Source organism: Metarhizium brunneum, chromosome 3 (genome assembly GCF_013426205.1).
Source record: "Metarhizium brunneum chromosome 3, complete sequence".
NCBI classification, from domain to species: domain Eukaryota; kingdom Fungi; phylum Ascomycota; class Sordariomycetes; order Hypocreales; family Clavicipitaceae; genus Metarhizium; species Metarhizium brunneum.
The window spans coordinates 1,863,427-1,878,498 of NC_089424.1; the positions used below are offsets into that span (position 1 = coordinate 1,863,427).

The 15,072-nt window shown below is 52.1% G+C and overlaps 5 protein-coding genes across 5 annotated transcripts; 4 read left to right on the forward strand and 1 right to left on the reverse strand.

Annotated features, from left to right (window-relative positions):
• Positions 1-776: 776 nt before the first annotated feature.
• Positions 777-1,478, forward strand: SYM1 (the record flags this gene model as incomplete). The annotated part of the gene is made up of 3 exons (XM_014688918.1): positions 777-799; positions 893-1,053; positions 1,135-1,478. 3 exons carry the CDS (start codon positions 777-779, stop codon positions 1,476-1,478), a joined length of 528 nt encoding a protein of 175 aa, XP_014544404.1.
• A 1,131-nt stretch (positions 1,479-2,609) lies between these two features.
• Positions 2,610-3,691, forward strand: G6M90_00g058290 (mitochondrial 37S ribosomal protein mS38; the record flags this gene model as incomplete). The annotated part of the gene is made up of 2 exons (XM_014688919.1): positions 2,610-2,943; positions 3,006-3,691. 2 exons carry the CDS (start codon positions 2,610-2,612, stop codon positions 3,689-3,691), a joined length of 1,020 nt encoding a protein of 339 aa, XP_014544405.1.
• A 581-nt stretch (positions 3,692-4,272) lies between these two features.
• KRE33 (RNA cytidine acetyltransferase) lies at positions 4,273-7,680 on the forward strand (the record flags this gene model as incomplete). The annotated part of the gene is made up of 4 exons (XM_014688920.1): positions 4,273-4,301; positions 4,362-4,547; positions 4,617-7,409; positions 7,476-7,680. The coding sequence occupies 4 exons, from the start codon at positions 4,273-4,275 to the stop codon at positions 7,678-7,680; spliced, it is 3,213 nt and encodes a 1,070-aa protein (XP_014544406.1).
• Positions 7,681-8,179: 499 nt separating this feature from the next.
• Positions 8,180-9,403, forward strand: CTB3 (Dual O-methyltransferase/FAD-dependent monooxygenase CTB3; the record flags this gene model as incomplete). Its single annotated transcript, XM_014688921.1, has 1 exon — positions 8,180-9,403. The coding sequence occupies one exon, from the start codon at positions 8,180-8,182 to the stop codon at positions 9,401-9,403; it is 1,224 nt and encodes a 407-aa protein (XP_014544407.1).
• Positions 9,404-13,047: 3,644 nt separating this feature from the next.
• G6M90_00g058320 (uncharacterized protein) lies at positions 13,048-14,040 on the reverse strand (the record flags this gene model as incomplete). Its single annotated transcript, XM_014688923.1, has 1 exon — positions 13,048-14,040. The coding sequence occupies one exon, from the start codon at positions 14,038-14,040 to the stop codon at positions 13,048-13,050; it is 993 nt and encodes a 330-aa protein (XP_014544409.1).
• Positions 14,041-15,072: the final 1,032 nt, after the last annotated feature.

The window sequence follows — 15,072 nt, forward strand, 5'->3', positions numbered from 1 at the left end:
TGTTGCTCCGGAATGAACAAAGGAGCGGAATTCATGGCGGTAAAAAACATGCGTGGTCACATGGCCACTTGGACGGAGCACTTGAGGCTGGGGTTTATTAACATCAGGCACAGGGCCCAACCGCGTGCACCCCCGGGCAGCGTGGCGGCTAAAGGTAGCGGCCGACAGCACTCAAGCTGGGCTGTGGCCAGGCACCAGGGCCAGGGGGCCAGGCTTCAATCAAATGTCGACGGGGTCTGGTTCCAATTGACAGGTCGATTAGTTTACATTTGTAACTACCTGCGCCGCCGGTTTTGGCGAAATTTACCCCCAGAAAAGCCCCAGATCAAGCATTTCCAGTCAGTGCTCAGCTGCATTGCAGTCGGTCAGTGTCCAGTGTTGCGCCGTGTTGTGCCAGAAGCCACCACTCCTTTGCAGCCCGCGAACATTGCTTGCCCAAGTCCACGCTCCCTTCTTCTCTTAAGATTTTTTCTTGCCCCTAGATACCAATTGCAATTATTTTCTTCTTCTTCTTGTTTTTCGTTCATTATATTCCCAAGAGGTCTGCGTCGTCTCTGCCCCCTTTTCAATCTACAATCCTCTTACGTGGTCGCAACAACGCTCACGACCGCCCATTCTTCTTCAGTTCTTTGTGGCGACTGGGCATTTTTCACCAACCACCACCATTTGCCGCAAATTTGAGTTTGGAGGCGTTCGGGACAATTTGCTTGTTCCTGAACTTGAGCCCAATACTCCAAATCTCGCGTGCTTGATTGCGACGTTGCACACCCGCAAAAATGGTTGTTTCGCTGCTTCGGTGGTGAGTTTCCCCCTTCCTCGATATAGGATGTGATGAGATGGTCTCACTCTTCCAGCGTTATTGAGCACACCCCGGAGCTGACCTTGGTATCAGGTACAATGCCAGATTGGCTGCTCGCCCCCTGCTCACTCAGAGTGTGACGACGGCCGTGCTATTTGCAACTGGCGACATCACTGCTCAGCAGTTGGTCGAGAAGAAGGGCATCAAGGGCCATGACTTTACCCGTACGGGACGCATGGCGCTGTACGGTGGATGTGAGTTCCCAGTTTATCCTCCATCGACGTGACGCATCCGTCTTTTGCTCGCAAGACCGTCAAACTAATCCAGGGTCCAAGGCGTCTTTGGCCCCGTTGCAACCACCTGGTTTGGATTCCTGGCGCGCAACATCCGCTTCAGAAACCCCAGAGTCGAGACTCTTGCCCGTGTTGCCTGTGACCAGAGCTTGTTCGCTCCCGTCATGATTGGTGTGTTCCTTAGCAGTATGGCCACCATGGAGGGTGCCAGCGCCAAAGAGCGCCTCGAGAAGACCTGGTGGCCGGCCTTGAAGACGAACTGGATGGTGTGGCCGTTTGTTCAGACCATCAACTTTACGTTCCTGCCGCTCCAACACAGAGTCTTGTTTGCCAATATTGTCTCCATCGGCTGGAACAGCTACCTCAGCTGGGTCAACAGCCAGTAGAGCACTGGCTTGAGAATGTTGGGGACCGGGGCGAGGGAATACAGACTGGACGTTTTGGTGTCGAGCTTGTCCACAATGCTGTCTGAACGGCTTCCACCCACATAGTGCTGCATTTGCTTCATTTTGTCGCTTTTATTCTCCCTGTTCTTTTTTCTACCAGCGATTGAGGGCAGAAATTCGTTCTGGATATGGCAGATATATAGAAAGGGACGGGAACAAGGAGTCAGAAATGGTCCGCGGGCTCTTTATTTGCCTTTTTTCTTTCTCTTTCGTCTCTCTACACCATCTAGACCGCGTATAGACTATATATATTTTGTCTTCATAACAGAGCATGTGGGGGACGCTCTCTCCAGCACCACGAGACGAAGCTCCATTTGGCCCCTTCTGTGTAATTCTTGCCGTATGATTCTGTCACGAATACGGGCAGTGGTCTCACTATATTCCTTGGCGAAACAGATATCTGTTTGTTGACTGGACTGCGTGAGTTGTTAGTGTCTTGGGGCCCAGGGGTAACCGACTTCTGGGACCAGATTTGCAGACAAAAAGCACGTCATGCGGACATATCAGTGGCTATGATGCACAGCAAATAAGTCTGGTGGGTAGCACTACACCGTAACTACATATGTACATATGGTCTGCAGTTGAATCTGGCCAAGGAGTCAATTCGTTGTGGAATACTGTCGAGAAAGACTTAACGAGTACGTTCTCTCTCGCGTTGCAATACAATGCAGCATCATAGTGGGCTTTTTTTAATTTATCAGTGTGCTATGACCTCCTTGCTAGTGCTTGATGAGCATCGAAGGACATCTGGAACGACGAAGCCGATATCGACCAAGCGTGTCAATCATTCATGAGTGGGGCCTAGCACCTGGCCTGTTGTGTTGGAGTCGGGGAGCGGTCAGGTGGCAGCCGCAGCCAGACCGGTCAATTGATCACACCAATTCCATCCGTTATCGCTGCCTAAGGCCGCCCACTCTGCCCGGGCCTCGCGAGTGTTTTACCGGCCGACGGCCAGCGGCTGGCTTTGATACACACCTCAAATCGACATCACCAGGAACTCAACCCTGACGCCCAAGGGCATCAAACCCCTCCTCTCCTCGATTTTTTCCCTCATAACACCTGGTTACGGCCATGTTTCCCTCATCGGTCCGGCGCGTCGTCTCCTCCGCTCCTCAGACGGGGCTGGCCTCGTCGCTGGCTTCAACTGCTCGAGCTGCCGCCACCACGGTTCCGGTCTTTGTTCGCGGCCATCAACGCCGCTACTCGTCCTCCAAACCCTCGAAATCCGATAATGGCTCGAGCGATATCTCTACTGGCCAGTCTGTTGCGGCCTCTGGCACCTCACGAAACGAAGGCAAGACGAACACCGAGAAAAGGAAACGAAAGAGCAAGGTTGCCTCCGAAAAGGGTGCCTCGTTCAAAAAACTCCCAAGTGTCCCTAGCACTCACCACATCTCCCAAGAAGGTAAGAGTATTTGGCAAGAGTCTGGTTTCTCCAGTGGTATTTTACTGACGCTTGACCTGCAGCTCTTGGCTTATCGAGCTTCTTTTCGCTACATCGCCCCATTTCTATTACTCAGACCATGCCGCGAGCCGTAACCGACGAGCATTTTGCCTCCATTTTCACCCCCCGAACAAAGGCAAACAGAACGTCTGACACCATGTCCACGATATCTAATACTATCGACCAGTTAGAGGGTCCCGTGGCGCAGTTGACGATTGGTGGTCATGAGGACCAAGGAATGGGCAATGGCCTTCACAAGCTTGAAGTCCGAAACCCAGATGGCAGCGAGTCGAGCGTGTACCTCCAGGTTGATACCATGTCTGGCGACTTCTTGCCGTTCTGCCCCCCACCTCTGCCCCAGGCTGAGTCTGCTGCTGAGGGAGAGGGCCTTACCGCCGAAGCCGAAGCTGTGGAAGAAGAACCGCATCACCGCGTCTACAAGGCCATGTTCACTATTGAGGAGTCTACTGAACCCGACGGTCAGATTCGAATTGTCGCGCACAGCCCTCGCATTGTCAATGATGCGCAACCGCGCACCTTTTTGGCACGCATGGCCCAGCGACAACTCCGAGCCGACGGAGTCCGGGGGCGTCGTGATATGTACGCCATAAGTGTCAAGAGGCAACGAAAGCTCAAGATGAAGAAGAAGAAGTATAAGAAGCTCATGAAGCGCACTCGAAATCTCCGCCGAAAGTTGGATAGGACGTAGGCGCTTTCATGCTGTATATAGTCACGGGTCTGACCCTTCTTTTCTTTTTTCTTGTCCGTGTTGCATTTAATGGGTGGGTCGTTGGAGGTGTCTGGCATAGCAGTTGATGGTTTTGTCAACTAGGTTTGGGCATTTGCGCATTATCGACATTTCTTCTGTGATAGACACTGCGCAGGTAGCAATAATGATTTGCATTTGCGCATCCTTCATGCTTGCCACGGCCCTTGTCAGAACCGAGAGAACGCGCCTGCCTGTTCGGTGATTCGGCCGCCGCTTGTAGACGGCCTTGCCCGAAGTGTATTTCCTGTTGTATTACTAGAGCCTACAAATCTTAGATACGAAATGTCCAATATGAGGTCAACGTTAGCTCCCAAACCTTGCCACTGGTGCGACATGTAAAATAGAGCGGCATGAGTTGGGAGGTGGGCCACCAGTCTTCTTCGCCTCACCGCCTTTGGCAGAATGCACGCTGCCGCCCAAACTTTTGGAATTTTAAACATGGTCCCGCTACTCGTTGGCAGAGGAAAGAAGTCGTGTGCACTTTTCACTCACATTCCACGGCCCTGGCTGAATTAGTCAAGATGGAGGCTAAGCAGGAGCGCAAGCAATTGTATGTGCCTTGACTATGGACGCTGTACATATCGAAATTGTTGCTAACCCAAATTTGTAGGGATTCGCGCATCAAGGCGCTGATTAGCAATGGCATGCAGGAAAAGAAGAGAAGTTTCTTCGTTGTGGTTGGCGATCGCTCGAAAGACACGATTGTCTATCTGCACCATATCATGACGAATGCCAATATTAAACATAACAAGTCTGTTCTGTGGGCTTATAAGAACAAGCTTCTTGGGTTTACTAGGTACGAGAATCTGCTGGGTCAGTTCTTTCAATTGAACGTCTTTGCTCACAGAATCTTGCAATGATATAGCCACCGAAAGAAGCGCGAGCAGAAAATAAAGAAGGAAATCAAGCGAGGTATTCGAGAAGTCAATGACAGCGACCCATTCGAACTCTTCGTTTCGCTCCACAATATCAGATACACCTACTATAAAGAGACGGACAAGATCCTTGGTCAAACTTTTGGTATGTGTATTTTGCAGGACTTTGAGGCTTTGACACCAAATATTCTGGCCAAGACGATTGAGACAGTCGAGGGCGGCGGTCTGGTGATTATGCTGCTTAAGGGAATGAACAGTTTGCGACAACTGTACAACTTGTCCATGGACGTCCACTCCAGATATCGAACGGAGGCCCACGACGACGTGGTTGCTCGATTCAACGAACGATTTTTGCTCTCGCTCGGGCGTTGCGAATCTTGTTTGGTTATAGATGACGAAATGAACGTTTTGCCCATTTCTGGCGGCAAGGACGTTACGGCTCTGCCTCCCCCAGACTTGGATGACACCAAGACTGAGCAGCAGATTGAGCTGGAACATATCAAGGATGAGAATGAGGAGAAGCAGCCCGTGGGCAGTTTGATCAAGCTTGCCAGGACTGTTGACCAGGCCAAGGCATTGCTGACCTTTACCGAGGCCATTGCCGAGAAGACGCTACGAAGTACCGTCACCCTAACTGCGGCAAGAGGTCGTGGAAAGTCAGCGGCAATGGGTGTAGCTGTGGCTGCCGCTGTTGCCTACGGCTACAGTAATATTTTCATCACGTCTCCTTCGCCAGAGAACCTGAAGACCTTGTTCGAATTTGTCTTCAAGGGTTTCGATGCCTTGGGCTATGCGGACCACGCAGACTACTCGATCATCCAATCCACAAACCCTGATTTCAACAAGGCCATCGTTCGTGTCAACATCCACAGACAACACCGACAGACTATTCAGTACATTCGGCCCCAGGATGCTCACGTTCTCGGACAGGCTGAGCTGGTAGTTATTGACGAAGCGGCTGCGATTCCCTTGCCCCTGGTGAAGAAGCTCATGGGACCCTATTTGGTGTTTATGGCATCTACTATTAATGGTTACGAAGGCACTGGTCGATCTTTGTCGCTGAAGCTCATCAAGCAATTAAGAGATCAGTCTCGGCTTGGAGCTGCGACGAATGGGGAGACTGAGATTGCAGACCGCTCTACTGGCAAGGCTTCCAAGACTGAGGACTTCCAGACCACTAGAAAACTTCGCGAGATTACTCTTGCTGAGCCTATCAGATATGCCAAGGGCGATTCTGTCGAAAAATGGCTGAATAAGCTGCTATGCCTCGACGCCACGCTACCCAAGATGAAATCCAATATCCAGGGCTACCCTGATCCCAATCTGTGTGAGCTTCTGGTTGTCAACAGAGACACTCTCTTCTCCTTTCACCCAGTCTCAGAGGCATTCTTGCAACAAATGGTTGCTCTCTATGTTGCCAGTCACTACAAAAACTCACCTGATGATTTACAACTGATGAGTGACGCTCCGGCACACGAGCTTTTTGTCTTGGTGCCCCCTAATGTCGAATCCACTGGAAAGTTGCCTGAACCATTGTGTGTGATTCAGGTAGCGTTAGAAGGCAAGATTAGTAGACAGAGTGTGCTGAACAGCTTGAGCCGAGGCCAACGTCCTCATGGTGATTTGATTCCCTGGCTCGTTAGCCAACAGTTCCAGGACGAGGATTTCGCGTCTCTCTCTGGAGCCCGCGTCGTTCGTATTGCGACGAACCCCGAGTACGTCTCCAAGGGCTACGGTACAAAGGCATTGGAGCTCCTCGTAGACTACTATGAGGGACGCTTTGCCAGCATCTCGGAGGACGACGACCAAATCATGGATGAGAAGATCCATAGGGCTACCGATGCGGAACTGGCCAAGAGCTCTCTGCAATCCGAGGTAATTGCTGTCCGGGATCAGTCACAGATGCCTCCCTTGTTCGCCAAGCTCCGTGAGAAGCGGCCTGAAGCCCTTGACTACATCGGTGTCAGCTACGGCTTGACAAAAGCCCTCCACAAGTTCTGGAAGCGATCTTCGTTTTCTCCCGTGTATCTGCGACAGACTGCGAACGACCTCACTGGCGAGCACACTTGCGTGATGTTGCGACCTCTTGAGAACAGCAATGATCGAAGCTGGCTTGGAGCTTTCTCAAGAGATTTCCACAAAAGATTCCTATCACTGCTCTCGTATAACTTCCGCACCTTTGATACCCAGATTGCGCTCAGCTTGGACGAGTCCGCCAATATGGGGGCCAAGTTGGACTCTATCGAAGCCGAAGCCTTGGTCAAGGCTGATCTGGACAGACAGTTCTCGCCATTCGATCTGAAGCGTCTGGAGTCTTACGCGAACAGCATGCTTGACTACCACGTCATTCTGGACATGATGCCCATAATCGCCACACTGTACTTCACTGGGAGGTTGAAAAAGAGCATCAGCTTATCCAGTGTCCAGCAGTGCATTTTGCTGGGCATAGGCCTGCAGCATAAGAATACCGAGACACTTGCTCAGGAGCTAAACAACATGCCTTCTTCACAGCTTTTGGCCATGTTTATCAAAATCCTCCGCAAGGTGACGTCGCATTTCGGTACCTTGGTCTCAAGCTCGGCCGAGGCCGAGCTGCCCAGGGCCAGTAATCTGGGCGTCACTAGAGAAAATGCCAGCAGCGCCCACGACGACGAGATTGTTGATGACCGCTTCGTACCTTTGACCACGTCGCTTGATGATGAATTGGAGGAAGGCGGTGATGAGGCACTAAAAGCTTTGAGGCAAAAGCAGAGAGAGCTGATCGACTCTCTGCCGCTCGACCAGTAAGAAGCTGCACCCGGTTGTTATAATTCATATGAGTTCCTCAACTAATACGAGACCGTGATTAGGTACGCAATTGAGGGTGACGCACCCGCATGGGCAGATGCCGAAAAGCAAGTCAGGAACGCGAGCAAAGACGGCAAAACCAATCCCGTCGTGAGCGTCAAGTCAAAGCAGAAGCGCAAGGCAGGCCAGACGGCGGCCGAAGTGTACGAGGAGGTCCTGGGCGAAAAGGCGAGCAAAAAAGCCAAGAAGGGCAAGAAGTCCCATTAGAACGAGGTTGAGCATTGTACATATCGCATTGGCGCATGGGGAACTAAAATTGGGGCTAGATTTTATTCTATTTTATTTTTTATTTTACACGCAGCCGAAATAAAGACACGTTGGAATAAGAAGGAACGCAAAAGCATCCCCAAGGCGCATAAGTGAGCTGAGCATGAAAAGCAACTGCACATGTGGTGATGGCGGGTTTATATGGGCCGCGCGCGCTTATTATGTCAGCGTAGCAGCAACTGCAAATACGGCCGATAAAAACGTCAGATATAGATGCGATTTCAAATCCTGGGACTAAGCAGATCCGCCCATTTGTCATGGGGGTGTGCATGACGAAGCCCAAAGCTTAAACAAAGCCACCATGATGAAAATAGTATGTGCCGGACACATAAATGAGGCTAGCGGCGCACATTGAAGGAACCAGATCGCATCGCCCAATACTCTCGCGCCGCCACCACCACAACACCGCATCACCAAACTGTCATAGCCAAACGGAGCCATGGCCAAGCCGATCCTCATCTCAGGCGGCGGACTGGCGTCGCTGCTCCTCGGGCGCTCCCTCCTCCGGTCCAACATCCCCTTCCAAATCTTTGAGCGCGACAGCTCCCTGTCGTTCCGCGCCCAGGGCTACCGGCTGCGGCTGTCAAGCGAGGGCCTGGACGCGATCGAATCCGTGCTGACGCCCGAGGCCTTCCAGAAGTTCTGGGACGCCTGCGGGAAGACGGGCGGCGGCGGCTTCGCGGAGCTGGACCCCAAGACGGGTGAGGTTGTGCCCGCCGACGGCACGGCACACACGCGGCCTGCCGCCAACGAGGCCGCCGACAAGGCCGAGCAGAAGATCAAGGAGACGCTGCACTCGCGCGACGGCAAGGTCGTGGGCATTGCGCGCGGCGACATGCGGCGGCTGTTCCTCGAGGGCTGCGAGCCCTACATCAAGTGGTCGCACGCCGTGACGGGGTACGAGCTCACCGGCTCCGGGGTGAGGGCCGTCTTCGCCGACGGCACCAAGTCGGACGAGGGCGCCATGCTCATCGGCGGCGAGGGCATCCACTCCAAGGTCGCGAAGCAGCTGTCGGGCGGCAGGCTCAAGGTGTACGACACGGGGGCGCGCGGCATCCACGGCCAGGCGCCGACGACGGCCTTCAAGCAGCTCGGCGAGGGCGTGTGGCGCGTCGTCGACAAGACCCGGCCCGGCGGGCGCGTCTTCGTCATCACCAACGTGCGCGCCGGCGACATGGACGACCCGGACGTGAGCTTTGGCTGGACCATGGGCGCGCAGCCGGGCGTCATCGCCGCCCCCAACGACGACTACTCGCTCATCGGCGAGCCCGCCGCCCGCATCGCCCGCGAGCTCACGCGCGACTGGCACCCCCGGCTGAGGCCGCTGTTTGACCAGATGCAGGATTCCGAGGCCGCCTTTTGGAAAATCACATGCTCCACGCCCTCTGGCGTGCCCGAGTGGAGGAACGAGCCGCGCGTGACGGTGATAGGCGACGCCGTCCACTCCATGACGCCGGCCGGGGGCATTGGTGCCAATACCGCCGTCAGGGACTCGGCGCTGCTGGGGAGGCTGCTCGGCGAGGCTGGCGGGTATAGGGAGGGCTTGACGGACGAGTATGAGCGCGAGATGAGGGTATACGGGAGTGAGGCCGTGGCAACGAGTTATGGCTTGGCGACGGCCCAGTTTGGCGTCACGATTGATGAGAATTCAAAGACCTTGTAACGGACTAGACGGTGCCCGGTTTGATAGGTGAATAAAAAAAGCATGACTATATACTTGCCGGCGTGGCTTGTCCCCGCGATACGACGAGTTGCGGTTTGAAGTTGGCTTGATGCGAATCTGTGTGTTGACCAACTGCATTTGTAACGATTTGTGATGCATACTACGACTTTAAGGGCCATCCATGCGAGATGTGTAATTTGAATAGGCCTCATTTACACCCTTTTGGATGAGCCGCCTGTTTATTCAATGGGCCCTGTAGATCCCCCGGACATGCCTATGCAGACATGACAATGCTGCGCGAGACAGTTTGGAATCAACTTCCTTCCCTAGTTCTTGTAGGCAACAAAGGACTCATCCATCATTGTCTCCAGGCAGCGTGTTTTACTACCGGCAAAGATCAGCGACTAGTCACGAAAAGAGAAATTTTTTTTTTCATTATAACGGTGTTTCTGGTTGGCTCCAGAGCTGACTGGTCGGATTGAAAGCCCTTTGTCTGCCAGACTTGCGGCTGTTGGTTCGAAATGTCTTACCTGTGACCCTGTTGGTTCGCAATATCTCACCAATGATGTCGTACTGTCGGATACTTTTTTGTCTCTCTCTTGGAAATGCACGGCTTATTTTGATATATCAAACAATGGGAAACGCACCGTGCAGCATTCAGCTCATGTAGGCCTGTGCTCATAGCAAATTGACCGAGTGAGCCAGGTACAAGCTTGTCATATTGCTACGACTAGACAGAGACATGAGTCCTTTTAGTATCTGTGTATAAAGAGTGCGCATGGCATCCAGCCCAATGTTTGTCTGCGCGCAAATCGCCGACGTTTCGCAATACTGCCTCAGTGTCTATAGTCGTTCTTGTGTCCATGGGCAGGTCACTTCGATTCAATATTTCAACATGTTCCATCCACTCCTCGTTCTTCTCAGCACAGCTGCCCTGTTGCAGGTTGGCCTCGCTACTCCCCTTAGCGTTCGCGACGTAGCCGCGGAGCCTGGAAACGTTACTTCGGACTCCCGTAAGTATCAGATTCCTGGCAGACATAGCGAGGCAAGCCCGCTGAGATTTGTAGTTGAAGACGCAGAGGCAGGACGTAACTGCTTTTGCACCATGGAGTATGCGCCAGTCTGTGCTGGCAACAAAGTGTACTCCAACAAGTGCAAGGCCATGTGCGCTGGAGAGACGGAACATTCGCTTGGAGGGTGTAATCAGAGTTCATAATATCACGGTTGGGTTCCACGGACGGCTTCAGTTATGGGGGAGCCCAGTAGAAAGCATTCGTTACGGAGCATGAGAGTTATCAAGTCCAGCGGCAGATGAAATCTGTCATGTTGGGGATGTCGACGGGGATTGTACCAGACAAGTCAAGTTGTTCAACAGTGGTGCCGGACGTTGGCGCTTTCGGAGGCTGGGTCAATACATTGGTATTCGAGTGCCCAAAGCTGGTGATGTGCCTTCAATGTTGTTGACGGATGGTGTAAACGCCAAGTATCCCCTTGTTCGCCAAGGTTGATCCGTCGGCAAAAGTCAGACAAATCCTGGAACCCCATAAATGGGTTCATCTGAAGAACAACTTGGGACGAAGAGCAGTGCGTACGTTTGCCCCTTTTTGAATCAAGAATCTGAAAGCCATTGATGGAAGTCGAGAGGACTCAGCATTTCGATGGGGGGTCACAAGAAACAGACAGCAAGGTTTTGAGGCTTAGATGGGGGTTCCGCACCTGACTGTGGTCTTATGAATTTCTTCAATTGAAAGGGATGACGGTTAAGTTGGGGGTCAAATTGCACATTGCGGCGAGTTGTCTTGGCGGGGCCCGCGGGGGAAGGTGCGAGGTGGAGCACGTGCTTGAACCAAGAAAATCGACTGTAGGACGCTTCCTCACCTGTCCATCATTAGCTTGTCTGACCCAAAAGCACATGGATGTGATATTGCACAGCTGCGAGCAGAATCACTGGTGACCTTTTGGCTTGACGTTTTTGCAAAAAGCCGTCCTGGTAAACAACAGACATCGTATGGCACCCATGGAGTCAGTCAATAACGTCTGGTAGGTTTCGACGTTCCCAAATCTCAACAAATCGGCCCTAATTATTGTGCCATTCAAGGGGTAGGGTCTGCGCAACCAAGGAGAAGAATCTTGGTTATCATGATGAATTTTGCTTTGGCTTTTGGAAAGGAGCCGACCTTTTCTTATAGGCAACAACGACGGCGTTTGCCGGGACCGTCGAGGAAGAATTGAACCAAGAATTCTGGCAGGGGCCGTACTGGTGCAAGGATTGCAACGACTTCTGCAGCTTCTAGCTCAGTATAAGCATAATCAGTAGGCTCTGTTGTGAAAGCTAAACGCTGTGTTACGATCAAGAGCCTCTCTTGAACAGGTCTACAAAATTGGCAACCTAGCAGCTCAGAATACAGCTGCTGTCGGCACCTCACTGCCCCGATGTCCACGTACCTGGGCGAGACATTGTTCCCAACGAATTCGGGGATGAAAGTGAAACCAGAATGGGCATCCGCAATGAAGATGGCTTCGAATGAGTGAAGGGGGATTTCCCCAGCCTTATGTGCACCATGCTCAAGGAGCTCCTCTATCGTTCCGACTATGGCCGTGCTTGTATCAGTGTTGAAGCCTCCGATCAAGTAATGCACTTATCAATAACCTCAAATGGATCAGTGCGAGATATGATGTCAATTATGTATCCAGGAATTCCACGAGTAAGCCGTCTCTTTCAACTCACATTCAGTTGTTCTCGCCCACGAACTAACACTCCAGTCGACACCGGTTTTGCAACCAAATGCTCCAGTGTGCACTAAACAATCTCATCGCCTCTGGGTCCCAGATCGCTAATTACGACATACTTGTACGCGGCAGGGACTGCGGTTTGTGTTTTAAGACCGAGGCCGAAGCCGTCCTGCAGTATACTACCTAGACACCTGAGCCTTCCGATACAGTACGCCCTGTCCGTCGCACTATTGCCCAGGTTGTCGAGGGCCGTTGCACACTACTTTTACAAATGCCATTGTGTTCGGATTACAAGCCTCTTCTACAGCTTCGTCGCAAGAAATGACGCCGCAGACCTGGGCCGTGAGCCTGCAAGCCGCAGTCCCAAATATTGCGAAGTACACAGCTGTCTAACCTAGTGATAGAACAGTAGTAGATGGGCACTGGTTTTTGTAACACTAATGCAGTGTCTTGATCTCAGAAGCACTGTAAAGACAGCCTACAAGGGATGCGAATCGACAAAACGAATAAGAGCAAGTTTAGGCAAACTCGTGCGCTGATCCTGGAGCGCATGAGTTGGTGAAGTTGTTGGTTGCTGCCGTGAAACGTGGTCACATAACTAGGATTTTTGCGTTGGTTGATATTGAAACCGTTTGACTGACCATGGCAATCGTGACACCTTAGGAAATACGAAGCCAATCCTGAAAGACTGAAAGAACAACAACTGAGTATCGATATACAATTGTCTCAGCAGTCAGCAATACAAACTTGTGCTATGATCAATTGTTAATCAATTTCATATCATAACGCCTAGTTTGCTATGCAAAATAAAGCCACTGGTTATTATTCTTCCGTCAAACATAACATCTAGATTCCTCTTCACATCTTTGATCCTTGTGTACTTCACATGCTCTCGGCAGATGAATATTGGTCTATACAGAGGCACTGACTTTGGTCTCCAATTCTACCAACTCCTGGAACTCGGCAACTTGAGCTTTGAGGGCCTTGCCCTCAAGAACAGCGCATGGCTTTCGGGGCAGTCCCCCATAGCCGTAATAACTCTCTAGAGCAACCTTGACAGAAATAAACCCCCCCTTAATGGCTGCCCAGTCACCACGGGCAACAATACCCTGAATCGTAACGGCTTTCTCAACCTCGCTATTCTTCCAGAGGCGAACAACCTCGTTGCAAGATACAGGAGAAATATTGGCCAGTCCAGCAATGACACCATGGCCACCTACCGATAGTGTCTGAATGATGAAATCGGCACTTCCGCCGTACGTTCTGAAAGATGTGCCTTGAGTACCGGCTACAACACGAGCAAGCTTGCCAGTGTTGCCGCAAGTCAGCTTAACACCAACGATATTAGGATGTTTGGCGAGGGTGAGAATCGTATCAGAACTGAGATCCAGTCCACCGCAAGGGGCGGGGAAGTTATAAATAAGAAGCGGGACCGGACTTGCGTCTGCCACCGCGCGAAAGTGTTCGATAATTAAATCCGTGTTCAACAAACCGCCGTAGTAGGAAGGCGGGAGGATAAGGGCATGGGTGCCACCGGATTCGCCAGCGTCTCGGCACAGCTGGATGGTCTCTCGAGTTGACTGCGCACCGCAACCCACGATAATTGGGAGATGTGCCTTGCCAACCTCTTCTAGGGCAGTTCGTGTGAGGCGTGTAATAAGTTTGCGCTCAGCGTGATCGAGGTGAACTGCCTCGCCGTTGGAGCCATGAGTTACAAGGCCCGCGACCCCAGCGCGAGCAAGGCGTTTGGCGTGGTTCTTGGTCGTCTCCTCATCAACGCTGTCGTCCGAGGCGAAGAAGGCTACGGTAGGAACGAAGATGCCAGGTTCCAAAGTGGCGGGAGAACCAGTGACATTGTTGTGGTAGCCATTCGATTGGGGGGCGGCTGAGGATGATGCAGTCATTGCGACAGTTCTGAGTTATTCTGAGTCGATGACGAAGGGGGCAGTTTTAGGGAGATGGATGAAGCTGGAAAGGCCTTGGCACCAGTATCTACTTATCCAGGTGCGCGGAGGAGGGCAGAGGATTCAAATGTTGAGGAAACAGTAAGATTGAAGGCTATGAGAGGTGGGAGGTAAGTCATGAAGTATGCTTGAGTTTTGAACATGAAGTCTAAAAGGAAAGGGTGCGGGTACCTAGGTAGTTATAAAGATGTTTGGTGGGCTTGAGGAAGGAGCCATCCATTCACATTGGCAGTGTAGAGCTGGGCCATGCCTCATCCACTCCACACAGATTAAAACCTTCCATCCATGTGCAGGCGTCGAGATTGTCTTCGACGGCCCCCCCATGGGTCCTTGGACTATGAGCCTTTGCACCATTTGCGATTCAAAGCAGCAAACCACTTGCCCCCCACGATACGGTGGACGAAGCGGGTTCTTCAAGGGCGGGATGCGTTGCCACTGGCTGGCTTGGCCACTTCCAGGGCTCCCCCACGAAACACCCGTATGAGCCGGGACCAATGGGTTGTTTGCCCACAGATCCACGATTTGTCCACTCAGATCCACAGCGCTGATGGCGGCAACAAGGAACGGTAAGTACTAGTACTAGCAAGACGTCCTCAGGGATGCGCACGCCTCACAGGCTTACCGAGCAACAGGTATCGATAGCTTGCCATTGGGGAAACGAGCGAGTAGCCGACAGAAGAACAAAAATGAATAAAACCAACGAGAGACACCCTGTGTATGCTGACGATAGTGAGAAGGGCCCAAAGGAGACCAAGAACTGTCCGTGTCCGGCCTGCACTAGCTGTAGCTGAGGATCGATCTGTCGAGGCATTGCTGCATTCATGATCGTCATGTTCACATCTAGCCAAGTCGAAATTTCGGGAGGTGGTGATGGCGCGTTAGCAGAAGCGAGTCGTCCAGATTATCATGATGCCTCTCAATAACGGAACATTTCAGCCGTCACAGTAGCATGCAGTTCCGAGCCAAGGCTAG